Genomic DNA, 15,844 nt, shown 5'->3' with positions numbered 1-15,844 from the left:
ACAGAGACAAACAAACCAATGTTCGCATTTCCATCCTTGATTTAGCCGACTATTACGGTTGAACCTTGAAGATTTCTCTCCAACAGTACAGGGCTTTATTATAAGAGGCTGGAGGGGGAGGAGGGCTGTGAGATGTTCAGAGCACAAACGCTGATGGAAGGAAGACATACGAACAATCTGACGCAGTGATTGTCTTCACTTACAGTCTGCTTTCTCAGGTAAAATACCAATTGATCTCTGAACAGCATTGCTTTTGACTACATGTGCGAAGAGACAGAGATGACAGCAAAAAAGAGGTGCGAATGTTTTCAGAGATAGCAGCCATCATCCATCTGTCCGTCTATCTGCCTCAACACAGCCCTTCCTTCCTGACTCAAAACAAACACTGAGGGAATCCAGCAAAACACAAAAAGAACAGCTTTGACATTCCTGCTTTTCATGAGTGTATCCATTAAAACCTGTACGCAAATGCTTCTTCAGAACAGAGACTTCAGCGGCTCACTTTCCAACCAAGTGCTTAAAAAAAAAAAACAAGATTTATAAAGTGTTCACTCAATGAGGCTGCATGGACATGAACACTTCAGATATCCTCAAGGTTTCCAGCTGGTTTGAGGCAGAACCATGTCGATGAGGAAGTTATATGTACAGCAGTAAACTGCCCTGGAATCTCATTTCTTAAATAAATGACACGGTTCAAGAAGGACCTTTTGGGGGTTGTATTTTCTGATGTGGAGTATCCGTTTTGTTTGTCCCGACCCTGCTCATGGAGACATATTGTATTTTGTGTTTTTAAACGTTGGCAGATGTTTCAATCATAATTCAATTAACAGTCGCTTTACCTCCGAGGCAAACTTGTTTTGTTTTGTCAAAACAAAGCTGGCTTTCAAAGAGGTTTTGGGAGTTTCAGCAGTATCAAGAAACAGATGTGGATAATTGAAGTGGCTGCCAAATCATTTATGATGATGATGATGATGTACCAAATAACAAAACAACATGGAAGGTGTCGCTCGTAGTGATGAACCTACAGAGAATTAATAGACTATCTGCTCTGCACTGCTGTCCGGACCTCATCTTTACTGTATTTATTGAGACTCGCCGCTCTGATAGCATCGTTTCCAGCTTTTCTCTGACAAAAAGCTCTCCAGACTCAATGTACACTACCTGCTCGGCACCAAACAGCAGGCGGACACAGTCAGCGACTAGCGGGTGAACACAGTGGAGCATTTAACAGCTTAAGAGCCAGATTGATTGAGGTAGAGTATTAGTATTTACTGCTTTCTTTGTGCCTTATACCAACTGGGGAGGTGTTTTAATATTTCCAATATGCAAATGTATGATGTGTAATATATAATTCGTCTACCTTTCGTTTGAGGTACCTCAACGGTCTTTGCCACACATGCCCCAAAACATATAGCCACAACAGACACTGAATGTCAAAAACATGTGATCATCACGTAAAAGCCTGCAGGATCATCCCTTGTTCATTTCATCTCTGACGTCGGGGTAGAGAAGATATCATGAAAAGTATATTCTGGTTTAACGTCATGTTAAAAGAGAGACCTTTCGCTAATCAATGCACCGGCTGTGAGAGCAGGTGTTTTTTTAATTTTCAGGTTTTATTTCTTCTATCAGCGCATATTAAGCAGTGGAGCAGCACTGAAACGCTGCAGTGTTCTTTCTCTGAACAGCAGCGCAGCTGAGAAGCCTTGCGAGAGCTTCAATCAGCAGCAGACAATTAGCCCAAATGTATTCAGCGACAGAGGAAAAAGGGGAAGCGAGTGAAAAAAGGGAGCAAGTGAGCGAGAGTGTGAGGCGGGTAGAAGAGCTGAATAAGAGTATCTGTTCATCAGGCCTCATTAGCAAACGGCTCTGATTTCACTCCTTTTGGAAAAAGCCATCGCCTCGGGCTAAGACTTCCTCTGCACTTGTTGGCTCGGAGCAAGTGTGTGTACTGTATGCGTGAGCGCTTTAGTATGCAAGTGCGAGTGTGTGTGTGAATGAGTGTCTTTGTATAGGAACAATGTTCTGTAACACACATGCCGAGGGCCAGCAGGGGATTAATGGGGCTAATCTGGGTTCATTGTTATGGCGACAGTACGGTGAACAACACACTGCAATGTGACATTTTTTTCTCGCAATCCGTTATTCCCTTAACACCTCGCTTGTCTGCCTGATCACCTCTCTTACTTTATTTCCCTCCCTTCGTTCTCCATCTTTTCTCCTTCTCTCAGTTTTTCTTCCCGAGTTGCCAGAAAGAGGAAATACAAACTGGATGAACGGCAATACGTCTGGTGACAGTGAACAGTCTGCATTGCTGTTGAAGGATTTAATTGCCCAGAGATCTTCTGCATTCAATCATATCCAGGCATCTGCAGACAAGTGACATTATTCAGTCATCGTCAGTATGTCGTGCTCAGCCGTGCAGAGCCAGCCCACTGTTGCTTAAAGTGGTCTGGCAAGGCCCAAGGCTTGGGACGAAGTGTTACTTCAATAGGCTGTGACATTTAGCCGTTATACTACTTTACTCAAACTCCATCAACCTGAAGCCGTCCGTCACCAGGGTGGACTAATGCACTACACACTATGGCTGCTTTAAGACTAATGACTGACCTGTAAAAAGACTAAACATGGCAGCTTCGAAAATGTCTTTTAAATGTTATACAAAATAGTTTCTGGGTACATTTTAGGCTTAAAGTAGGCCACGTTGTTATAGAATTATACTTTACAACACCTACAGTCCTTTAATTACTTCTCAGGTAAATTACTTGCAGCATTTGAAGAATTGTGAGCTGTGTTAGTAACTCACAGTAGGACTGCCGTAAACACAGATCAGGGCTAACATGCCCCTTACTTTAAGGAGCTTCTTTTAGACTTCTGATGCTTTGTGAATATGGCCCCTGGTATTATGAGGCTAATGCCAACTTCCTTCTGAAGGCAAACTAGCATTGACCAATCACAATTAAGTGGGGGCGGGACAGGGAAACGTCAATGACGGACACATATCCCGACCAACTCCTTCAAAGTATCTTCGCCTGTATATTGTACAGGGACGTTTGTTATTAAGGTCTGCAACTATTGGTTATTTCAATCGTTGAAATAGTCTATGAAAATGATAAATAGTAAAAAAAAAAAAAAAAAAGAGCTAAAAATACTTTAATCTTCCAGTAACAAGAAAAGAGGCTTTTCATTTTCCTCTCTCATTATCTCTTCACCCTCTCTCTCTTCACCCTCTCTCTCTGTCCTTCTCTCTCATGGGAACTGGAGACCCACTTGTCTCCCACACCAGTTTCAGTTGCTGGAACAACATGGCTGATAACCAGCCTTATTAAAACATTCAAAGAGAGTGAGAGAGAGAGAGAGTTTAGTCCTCCCTCTGGCTCGACTCTGAGCTTCTCAAAACAACCACAGACCCAAAACAAAGCCAGGACCTTAATCCCCTTAATGCAACGCTGTTTGGCTACTCCAAGATTATTAAGGAACTCGCAAACCTCAGCATCAGGACTGTGTTAGCGTGCACAGGCAGAAAGATAACCTTTTGACATTGTGACGTGGGAAAGCAGGAAAAGCACAGGTGTAAGTAATAAAAGGAAGGAAGGCTGCATTCCATTTAGATGCTTCAGTTTCAGGCTCCTGGTATCGTGCCGGCTGGCTCACTGCGGCTTTCTTGAATAGAACGGAGCCATCGTTTTCCCTGCAGGACAAGTCAAAATGTCTGCTGGTAAAAGGCTCATACCATCCAGACTCTCCTGTTCTGCTGCACTTGATTGGGCAGGACACCGGTAGAATAATGTAACAGGTGTTATATTTGACTTTTAAAAATCCTGATTGTGACATGTCTCTGGGGCAATTGTTCAACACTGTGTATATTTGTACAATTCACTTTTGCTGATCTTATATAAACATACTGTCTAGTTAAATTAACGCTGAAGGTTTTAGCGTCCACGTGTCCAGACTAGACAGGATCCAGAGGACGAACATTAGCATGTTCATACGATTAATAGACTTAGACTGCTCAGAACTTAATGGAATGCGTGTGTGTCTCTTTAAAACTAATCTCACTGCGAGTATGGGAGAACCACACGTCTGAGCTTTCTTTGAAGAGCTGCCCAAAGGAAGTGATGTACATGCTGTGTGTGTGTGTGTGTGTGTGTGTGTGTGTGTGACCATATCAGTGCTGTTAAGTGCAGACGTACAGTTATAGGGTGTGTATAGAAACAGAGGCAAAGATTAAAAGGAAAAGAAAAAGAAGAGCGGACCAAAGATAGAAGGAGAAGATACACATGAGACAGATTGAAACACGACGTCATCAGCAGCTTTTGAAAAAACGAATTCAGTAACTTTTTAAGATTATAACTCCAAAGTAAAGAAACCGCATGACCAGCCTGCCAAATTTAAACTGACTGAAGAGTATTCCAGGTGCAGTGACTGTACTAGAAACAGATTGTATTTAATTATAGGCCAGGTCACAGCAGCATGGAGAATGACCACATTTTAGAATCTGCCCAGCGTCAGCATGTCAGTTACAGTAATTCACCAAGTAGCCCTGCGGGTAGCAGTTGCATTGTAACTGTACTCTGCTGAATATTAAGAACTTTCTATAGTGTTTAAGACACCTTCAGAGATCGTGAGAGGCCGTGAATTCCCAGGTCACAGTGAGATTTGATGCACTTGGAGAAACCCAAAATGGATTTGACAGAAAGAACAACGTGACAAGTGGAAAATGACGTGGAGGCTGAGAGAGGAATGAAGTGTGACAAACCGGTATAGTGTGTGTGTGTGTGAGTGAGTGAGTGAGTGAGTGAGTGAGTGAGTGAGTGTGTGTGTGTGTGTACTGTGCAGAAAACCCCCCACAGCAGAGCGAGACAGAGGGAATTGCTGTGTGATGGAGAGAAATGGAGGCAGGCAGACAGCAGGCATCCACAGAAGGAAAGTTTACACCAGTGAAAGTAAACCAAAGATTATTGAAAATGTTCCACTTTCATCTTTGCAGAGTGCAGAATTGGGCCAAGAGCATATGGGAACCACAAAGATCTCAGCTAACAGTTAGGATCGATCTCCTGAAGGCAGTAAAAAAAATGAATGCGTGAATTTATAACAGGGCTTTAAAAAAAAAAAACATGCCCTGGCCAGTAAAAGTAAAGAATACAACTTGCAGAGCTTATAACAGTAGAGCTCAGGGGATTTTCATTTGCGGTGCAAAAAAAAAAAAGAGCGTAACAGAAGCAGCAGGGAAATTAAATGGCCTGACAAACACAACTCATCGAGACACCATCAAGGATAACGTCAATAACAGCTTTGACATATTTGCACAAACTGCGTGTGTTTGTGCGTGACTGTCAATCGTATGATTGTACTGTGAATAAACAGGTGTGCAGTGCTTGTACGGCTGGTATGCTGGTCTCCATGAGGGTTCAAAGCCCCAGTTAAACATCTCTTGGAAGATCTGTCAATCATTGTTGATACTCCTCCCCTCCACCTTTCACCTACTTCCTAGTTCTAGTGGTGAATGGGCTCTTCAGGAGCTATTGACCTTTGACCCCCCCATCTCATTCTCATCCCAACAAGAAATATTTCAAATTGCATATTTTTGGAGGTTTCGTCGCTGCATCTTTCAGACTCCTCAATTATGCATTTGTCATGTAATTCCTACAGAACACAGAGTGTTGGCAACATGGTGGACATGAAAAAGACAACAGCAGACAGGTTCGTCCTTTCTTCCTGAGAATTTACTTGTGAATAGACGCAGATTCTTCCCCTGCCGACGGTTTCATGCTCATATACCCATGGGAAAACTTCAAGGGTTCATTTTGTATGTGAATTGACTTCTGATAGGTATTCTGCATGTTTACAACATTTAAAAACATGAGTACTTGACCAAAGAAAAAGTATTCTTACGAATAATTTCCCAACTTAAGCATTTAAGTCTAAACAAAACGACTTTGGAAAGGAGGTGAAAGGACACATTTAAGACTTGAACTGCACAGAAAGTGAGTGTAACGACAAAAATCAATATCAGGAAGGTTATGCTTCACACTCAATGTATGTCAGAGGCTACGTTCGCGTACCGCCCTCTGTTGAAGTCATTACTGTCCTGAAAGGACATTTACAACCTTTAACAACCAATCAATATTCATCCGAAAAAGACTCTTTGTAAGTGCTACTGAAGAGCAAAGAGTGATGTGTGTTTTTAGTCCATCAGCTGCTGTTACTACAATGTTCTCTCATTGAACTACTCGCTATATGTTGAGCTGTATGTTAATCAAAAGACATATTTGCAAAATGGCCACCATCGCATGTTTGGAAGCTTTGTCCAACAGCAACAGATTTATTGATTCCCAAATCCATAGTCAAACCATTAAAAAGACATGTTTTCTGAAATAGACCCGGATGGCTGACCGATGGCATTGATGCTGAAATCCTGAGAAGAGCAAAAAAATAAAAACTAGGTCCTATTATAATCTCTCCACATAGTTTGCTCCAACATTTGTTGCCAAAGAGTAACGCAACAATCAACCAAAGTCATCAACCCTCTCCGAGGCATGAGACCTTTCCCTTCCATTTGGTGTGAGATTTAATATCAAACAACTTCCGCCTTTTTTTGCTCAATAAATAGCTCAGTTCAGTTCCTTGAGTCAATAAGTGTAGCACTGGCACTCTCAAGCTGCTGCCGGTCCCCATAGTTGCAGCCAAATCACATCACAGCTTAAATTGTGTTGACTATGATGGTGAATCTTCGATAAATCATTTAAGCAAAAACAATATGCAAAAACACACCCTAGTTCCAGCATCTCAACTGGACGGCTATGGTGCTTTTCTTTGCCTTACGCGATAGTAAACTAAACATCCTTGGGTTTTGAACAAAACAAGCAATGTAAAGATGCCATGCGGCATTTTATAGATGAACCGGTTGATCAATAAAAACATTTGCTTAATTGATAACGATAACAAAATGTCAATGATTGTGAGCTGCAGCCCTGTTTCGGTTTGTTTTTGAGTTATCATGAACCAGATGTCTTGCTACCTACAAAAAGATATTATCAGAAGTCACAGTATGTTCCAGTCATGCATAATCTCAATTATAAAGAAATCATGAGTCACTACAAAACATTTTATGATAAGTGTGAGTCGTTAATAAACTGTCAAACAGCAAATTCCCTTATCTGGAGATTGCTTTGATCGTCAAAGTTTATCACTGCACCAGCTGCTACTGCGGCTGATATCAAACTATGTATCCATCCTTCCATAAATGATAGCATGGTCGAGATGTAGCTTGTGTTTTAAAAACATCCACAGTGTATACTAAGAACTTCAAATTCATATTTCCCAGTCATGCCGATGGTCATAGCCAGTTTTTTAATTTTTTTACTTAAATTCATATAATGCTATAAGCTTCTGGCTGAGCTGCAGCTGCAGCTACAGAGATTTCATAAATTGGACTCAGACACGCTGTGTCACGTTAAATTACTAATCTGAGCGCTGCAGTGAGTGGGTCGCTGTGAGTCTGGAGGCTGCATCCATCCCGACCAAAGAGAACTGGGTTTTTTTGCGAAACATCGGAGTGCAGGAGATGCGCATCAGAGTATCTCTCTCACGGTTAAGTGTAGGCTGTATGACAGACAGCAGGCTGGAGAGTCTCAGTTTGTGACGCTTGCTCAGCAGTTTTACTCTGATGACACTGTGTGTAACTTTGATTGTGAGAGATTAAGGGTGTTCAGGAGAGGCTGATTTCCCCTCAGAGCTACAAACTATTATAAACACAGACGACAGCATATTCAGACCAATACGGTAAATCAGTTTGGGGTAATGGTGGCAGTGTAACGTTACTGAAACGCTTCGGTTTTGTCAGCTTGTAAAAAAAGAGCAACAAACCTGCCACACAGCTTCTAGGAGCTGCTAGCTCAGCTAAAATGATTTAATTAGTCTGGGCTTCAGTGAAGAATTTAAGTGTCCTGTGAGAGTCCAGATGCAACTTCTAAAGCGTTTTTTATTCGAGTACAGCGCACATAAAACGACCACAGAATATCTGCTATTATCAGCTATCAAAAGCACACGTTGGTCGACCGACAAACGCATCACGACTGCCACACAACATTTCACGGAGTCTTGCATGCCTCCCTGTAACATGACTGCATGCATCGCTAGCATGGTCGCGAACTGGCCTCCTGTGAGAACGCTGTTACATAAGCCATCCAAAGCCTTGGCTCTGAACACAACACAGAGGGATCTGCGGCTATTTTAAGCCTGCAGTGATTCAGCTTTTTACTTCCAAAACAACATGATTTGCAGAGGGACAGTAAAGCTGTTATGGTATGCCAATCAAATTTGTCATTTTGGTTTATTGATTCTTTTGGCAGCTGGAGTAGGACACGTTTTTAGAATTGGTTATTCATTTACCGAGACTCTTTGTTGACAAGCTTGAAATATATGATACTACAGGTAGTAGATTGTCTGTTCATGGGGAACTGTGGGGGATGAGTAAGCGACCTCAGCATGGCCTCAGAGGCATTGTGGGTAGTTATAAGGTCATGTTTGTCCCACTGCCTGAGCAGAATCATGTACATTTTAACAAGAGCTGCCAGAGTGCATCTGCATCAGGCAGAGAAGTTCAATCCAACGTTTGCTACTCACATACACAAATATCTGCACACAGGTATAAAAGCATCTGCATGCTCAAATACAGAACAAACAACTATTTAACTGCACGAATAAACACACATGCTGCAGTAAACTATGAGCCACGGTTTATGGAGCTATTATGCAGCGGAGGCACGGACACAAGTGTCAGTTAATGAGTCACTGCTCGACTGAGATGCGTGAGCCTTGTGTGTGTGTGTGTGTGTGCGCGAGAGAGAGATCATCTTGACTCCAGATGTTTTGTGGGTGTCTGTCACTTCCCTTCTTTGCTGCATGTAACTGTTATTTGTAGGCGAGTCTAAGTGTGACATCTGTATTCTGTTTGGTGTCCCGGCCACGGTCGAGAGAGTTCACAGCAGAGGGGGCCTCCGACAGCAGACACTAGCGCCACGTGTGTTTTTCATAAACTGGACCCATTAGTCATCTTGTTGTAACGTTTGATGTCTTTTTGACCAAGAGACAACGTTGCGATTAACACTATTTCAGACACCAGAATGCCCAATGAGTCAGCATCTCGGGCCTTTTGCAGATGAACTATAACGCTGTAAGGTTGAGAATACCATTCGAATCAACTACAAGTAGCAACCTCGAAACACAAGGGTTTATGGGTATGAGGAGACAGATGTTGTCATTTGATAGCCAGCATTTTCCCCGTGGTTGGAAAGTTGGGTTTTTCAAAATAAAGCGATCGGGGAGACCACTGCCCGCACTTTTCATCCGTTTCCTCGTGTGCTGGACTGATTTCGTGAATCTAAGTGAGCCATACACACAAAGTGCAACTGAGCTGAAAGAGTAACTTAGTGCATTCTGTTGTCCTTCCCACTATGGAGTGGTCTCGTGTGACGTCACAGTTTAGCTGTCGGCCATGTTGGAGTACACACAAAGCCACTGGCATGCACGGCTGAGTCGCATAACCTATCGGTGGTGAACTTTTGTGCTGTCTTTGGTTGTGGCAGCAGAGCTGATAGAGACAAGAAATCATTCTTTCGTTTGCCAGCGGTCATTACACATCAAGGAAATAACACGAAGGAGCTATCCAAGCGACGTCGCGAGAAATGGCTGTCACGCATCTCTCGAGATATAAAGGAATGGAATTTGGCGTACACTAGAGTATGTGCGGATCACTTTATAAGTGGTCAGTGATTTTATTTACAAATTCGTTTGTGAACAGTATTTAATAAAGGAAATATAAATTAAACTTTTACATGAGAAGGTTACCGAAGCTTCATCGGCCCGTGACAGCAGTCGGTACCAGAGACGTGTCGAGCGCGTACAACAGGCGAAACACAGAGATGCAGCCTCAGCATTGCTTGATATGAGTTTAACGTCGGATCATATATATATGTATGTATATATATATGTGTGTGGGGGGGGGATGAAGTTAGGAGTTAGTTGAAAGTGAATTCCTACACACACGCACACAATGACGTGCATGTACAATGTAAACAAACACACGTGTCTGTTTGCGCTGAGTAAACATTGAATATTGCTAAATATTTGACCAGATCTGTATATATTTACTCTTCCAATGACGAGATGAGAATTCCCGACGACCGTTGCTTTGACGTCTCGGACCCATCCACTGACAAACTGATTATAAGCGTCGAGCCCTTTGTAGCACTCCAGCTCGTCTTCTGTGTGAGGACTGGGGGTGTTCACGAGATACGTGTAGATGTTGGCGTAGTTTACCGATGGAAGATAAGTAGGATCGGCACTGAAACGCTCTGCACTCATCGTATAGGGATCCAAGTTACCAATAACCTTCAATTTGGCCAGGTAGCGAACCTTTGATGCACTATCCAGTGATTCAAAGTATTGTATTTTCGCCGCACTTCCTTGTTTACGCGCCGCCATGTAGGTTCTGTATGTACTCCAACATGGCCGACCGACCTCGTAACTAAGGAGATCGTGACGTCGGTGAGACCACTCCATAGTAAAGTATAAATAGGGTCTGCAACTACAGGGAATGTCTGTTTGACTTATTAGGTAAATGTTTTAACTTGTTTAGTGGGTTGAACCGGTAACACTGTTCCTCATTTTCTTAAAATGGGGTCATGACCCAGTATGAGACACTGGTGCATCTGGCAGTCCCCACTACGAGGAGATTAACATAATTATAATGTATTTTTAATGAGCTTGGGTCACAGAATGAGACTCAACTGTCCAGATTGACTGCAGGTTGATTATATTTCCTTTCATTTTGTCTTACTGACGTCATGTTGTCTCATTTTGACAGAGGGATTTTTTGTGTTGCATCTATCAGCAGTAAACTGATTACATACATAAGGGGGCGGCCCAGGACTTTCACTAGACCAAGAACAAAGATGTGAGGATTTTATAAACATGGATTTGAGCCAAATGCCTACATGCATATTTACTACTGTTGAGTTACTGGATTACAGCTCATCAAAGTAGGCTTCTTTTCTGCCAGTGCTACTCTAAAATAACGAGTAAATTATGAAAACAACACATTTACAGGTGTTGACTTGAGTGTGACGGTCTATGGAAGATGAGTGCTGATTGGTGAGTGTTTGAGCAGTCACAGAGCAGATATGACTCCTGGTTGTGGGTGGATGAAGGCCTAACCTTCATACAAAAGAAATGAACTTTGATGAGATAGGGCTGGGCAGTATACCGGTTCAACCGGTATACTGGTTTTAATTTCCCGTTTATCACAGCCGAAACAACTTCTGTCGCTGTTCAACAGGCCGCAAGATACATTGTTCGCCGCTAGTAGCGCTACAGTCGGAGCTAGTTGTCTTAACTGTATTGAGAAGGAACCCTAGTCATAACTTTATCACCATTAACAACCAAACGCTCTTTAACATGGCAAAACACCACGACACAACAGTTTGTGACAGATAAACAATTTGTAGCACTAATAATTGTACATTTGTAAAAATTTCTGTTTTGACTCTGACGTAAAAGCACGTACCGTTCGGCACGCGGGAGCTGCCATGAGCCCCTCCGCCGCCTCAAAGCACTCAAAGGCGGTTAGTCTCACAGTAGCCCCTGGCACAGCAGTCCCAGCTGCAGAAAGAGGAGACCCACACTCTCCGTGTCCAGACTGCAAATGAATCACGCATGCGCAAAGCATTTAGCGACTTCTAGCGACTTTTAGGCCAGCCAATATCTACTTTCCTTACTGAGGAGTTGGCAACACTGGAGCACGCCACACAAACAGCTGTTCACCGCTTGCTGGCCAGCAGTTTCTTTTTGGCGTTAATTAATTAATGCTTTAACGTGGAAAAAAAAATACCGCGATATACCGTGAAACCGCCAGAATCTTACAAAATACCGTTTTGTGCATTTTTGGTCATACCACTCAGCCCATACAGCTGTTGTATGTTGTTGGTGGTTAAACAATGTCACGACATACATTTGCACTGAAGGGGAAGAGAATACCCAGCTGTGCACTTTTAAACAGCCTCCTGGACCACACCCACACACACACACACACACACATGATTAACATGCAGGAAGTTGAAGTGCTCATGTGACTGCAGGACCGAAAGCAACCATGTCAGTCGAAGCACTTTCCTCACAACTCAGGATAATCACTTAAAATAAAGACACTTCTTGTAGTATAAACTCCATCTCTCACGCAGCCCACTAAACGCATACACGTAAGGGCCGATGCTGTAAACACGTTTTCCTGCTTCGTTCTCCACTGACCTTGGCGGGGCGGCGGGCTCCCAGTAGCGGCAGAACAGGTGCAGTCCGTCGGCGTTGACGATGTGCGGCAGGTCGGCGTAGGGTACTCCCTGCGGGCTCCGCCGCGGAGCAGCTCCCGGCTCGGGCATGGAGGGGTCTGCAAGAGAGACACGGAGCAGCGATAACAAGACATCGCTGCCGTACATATAGCAGCTGAAGCCGGCGACGAGCAGGCAGGTGGCGGCGGTCACGGCGTTCATTGCTTATTGTGGCGCGTGTTTTGCGGAATGCATCAGACGGTTTGTTGGGTTAGGATACATCGGGAGTAATCCTGAGCAGCGCGCGCACACAAACACACACAGGCAGTGTTGTCAGAACGTCTGCAGCGACCGGCGTTACGTCACGAGACCATATGCTCTGCTTTTCACAGGCCCCCAGTCTCTCCCTTCTCTCACACTCCCTGACCATCAGTGTCGTAATGCACTTAAGAGTGTAGTGCAGTGTAGTGTTGCCAAATGTTGTAACACAAAGCAGCAACTGGTTTGCACATACTACAACAACAACAACTGCATTACTATACTGCAAGTATAGAAAGAAAAAGAAAAATAATGAGACATTAACAAGATGGAAGATTTAACAGGTGACTGTTATTTAGGGGGACACAATTAAAAAAAAAAAAAAAAACAGAAGGCAGATTTGAATGAAATACTTTTTAGATTTATTAACATCACTAAATCAATATTTTTAAACTGAAAATTAAAGTGTTTCTACCTTCAGTCCATGAAAAGCCACACACACACCTTCAGGTCCAGCTGGATATACTGGATCCACGTCATGTTGATGGCATGTGTCACCATTACAATGAAGAGGGCATACTGCCCGGTACACCGCCGAAGGCAACAAATTGGTGTGACGCGATTACCTGAGGTGATCCGGTGTCGTCTTTCAGGTTTAGTGACCCGACAACCTGAAGCCAGTGACAATTTGAAAACACGAGTGAACAATGTGGCTGCCTGTTGCTGAGCAATATAGAATGATTTCATCCAGGAGTCTTGCTTGAAAATGCGGGTATTCTTTTTTTTTAATCAATAACAGGCAACATTTCTGCATTTCGGCGTGGGTAAATCATTTCACCTGCCTTTGACAGGATCACAACAAGACACACGAGAAGTGTGCATCACGCGTGGAAATAAACGTTCACACTAAACATAACTATATGCGGGAGCAGATCATTTGTGACTGCTCTCATGACGTGTGCGCAACCCCCCCCTATTTTCATCTCTGCTGCAACCATCCAATTCCACATTCATGCACATGGAAAGACACTGCAACTACTGGTCAGCAGGGTGATCAAATCCCCTGCATGCTCCCAGGAAAAGCAAGCGTTTGTCATGCAAGTGTCTGTAATAAACATTATAGCCTTGCACAGAATCGATTCATCTGGTTTGATATCGATGTCAGTGCGCCAATAGTGGGCTAGTGGAATATACACGCGCTTTAACGCAAATATGGTCTGCGGGTTTTATTTAAAAAAAAAGATGAGTGGGGAGAGAAGATGCAGCATGTGCGAACATCAGGGCAAAACTAAGAAGTTGCATTATTTTAAAGCAAAGCGTAAAGGATTATTTGAAGCTGGAGTGTCCATAATAAGGTCAAAACTGAGTCCCGCAGACGCACTGTTAAGTCCCCATGCAGAAATATCACAGTAGTGTTAAAATAATATCATAGAGATGGAACCAACCTGAGCAGGCGCGTCTGCAGTGAAGTTTCAGCTCCTTCTCGGACGCTCTTTTCTCTCTCCCAGCAGGCTATGTCTCTCTCGCTCTCGGATACTCCGCTCGCGCCACCCGTCAAGAGAAGAATGCAGTCAGCGACGTTTGGGTTGAAACTAAATAAGTATTTTCTCTCTCTCTCTCTCTCTCGCTCTCTCACACACGCGCTCTCCCCAGAGGCGGAGATACAGCTCTTCCTCTCGCCCTTTCTGTTTAGCCTAATTTAAAAAAGACTCACCATAGTTAAGTCCACATGGTTCACATTTTCAACGTACCAGAGCCACTGGTATTCATGTGTTGAGAAGATCTGTCTTTATTTAGCTGATTGTGAAGCTTCCACCTGATGAGAGAAAAGAAAGGTCGTTTTTTTCATTGTCTTCCAAAACGATGTGGTCCAACTTGGTATTTGGTGGACATTGTTTGCCATAGAGTGATGCTTTTTTAAAGAGGGATTTTAAAGATCAATTTTATGATTTTAGAAGCTTAAATTCAATTGCCAGAAGTAAAAAGCTAACGTTGAGCTTTAAACAAACTACAACATGGTCACATGACACATCACCACAACTAAGCTAGAGGCAGAGGCGTGATGATGTTTATTCGTATAAATTTAGCCACTTGTTAACAACCAATTCACAAAAAAAGCCACTGACTTTGAGATGAGAGAACCTAAAGTGCAAAAATGGCAACTCATTTCTGTGTTCTAGGACTCATTCAGAGCCTAAATAATAAATGCTAGTATGTGAAGCAAATGATACATAGTGGCCAAACAGTGGAATTACAACTTACGTGGACTGAGCCCACTATTACAAACCACCCATACAATGATTAATATGTCGGTTTTGTGAACTGGAAAAACGACTTGGTTAGGGAGGAAAGATACACAGCCTACAGTAGGCTGCCTCCAGATATAGTATCTAATGTGTGCCAAGGTCGGGTGCAAATTGTTGGCTACAGACACCTGTGTGCTTGTCTCTGCCATGATATGTACACCTCAGTGTAAATAGCCTCACTGGCTATTCTGCCAGTGTAACATAACATTGCCTTGTTATGACCATATAAAGTTAGGGAATAAGACGAATTGTCACGGTTCAGGGCTGAGCTAAAACTCAGGAGCAGAGACAGACACTGGAGACGAGATAGAGTTGGAAATAAGGTCTTTTACTGGTCACCAAAAAAGTAATAAACAAAAACTTAATGCGACTCCAACCGGGAGCGAGCCAAAAACCAACAAAAAGGCAAAGACATAAATCAACACGAGGAAGAACAATGACGATCTGACAACTTGAGCGGGGAAAGCAGGGGATATGAGTGGTGTGATGAGAAGATTGAAGGCAGCTGGGTGGACCTGGCAGGTGAGTAGGATGAGTGCAATCAGGGGGAACACACGCACACACACACACACACACACACACACACACACTGAAACTAACGGGATGTTACACAAATATTGCAAGTCAGTCAACATTGATGTAAACACATTTTTTATGGAGTTTTTTTTTAACAAGTCTGTAAGAACTAAACACAATATGTTTTTGGTGATTAACACTGAATGTAAACACGTCTGTTTGTTCACAAGAAAACTCCACAAGGCACTTTTAAGTTGAAGCAAGCTTGTTGGCAAACAGTATATTAGCACATCCAACCAGCACAGAGCGACATTAGCACTCACCTGGTCGTGCCTCTGGCCACCTGACAAATGTCCAATATTCACTCTTAACTCCGTTGAGCTCTGGTCCATCGGAGCTTCTACAGTCGATCACAGCTGTGAATGAGGCCGATCAGAG

General features: G+C 43.1%; 1 protein-coding gene across 3 annotated transcripts in view; it reads right to left on the bottom strand.

Moving 5' to 3' along the window:
• Nucleotides 1-14,140, bottom strand: part of mgll (monoglyceride lipase) — a 31,757-nt gene extending 17,617 nt beyond the window's left edge. The window contains exons 1-2 of one of the 3 annotated variants that reach the window (XM_079273841.1): nucleotides 14,030-14,140; nucleotides 12,310-12,445 (exon numbers count right to left, since the gene is read on the bottom strand). In XM_079273841.1, coding sequence (XP_079129967.1) covers nucleotides 12,310-12,437 — 128 coding nt within the window. In that variant the 5' untranslated portion in view covers nucleotides 12,438-12,445; nucleotides 14,030-14,140. Of the gene's footprint in view, nucleotides 1-12,309; nucleotides 12,522-13,088; nucleotides 13,214-14,029 lie in introns of those variants that run through there. The other 2 variants (XM_079273842.1, XM_079273840.1) reach the window with 2 other exon arrangements.
• Between the last annotated feature and the right edge of the window lie 1,704 nt (nucleotides 14,141-15,844).

Source organism: Melanostigma gelatinosum (genome assembly GCF_949748355.1).
Source record: "Melanostigma gelatinosum genome assembly, chromosome: 8".
Classification (NCBI taxonomy): domain Eukaryota; kingdom Metazoa; phylum Chordata; class Actinopteri; order Perciformes; family Zoarcidae; genus Melanostigma; species Melanostigma gelatinosum.
Note: the sequence above shows the minus strand (reverse complement) of the source record. Positions and strands in the feature narration are given on the sequence as shown.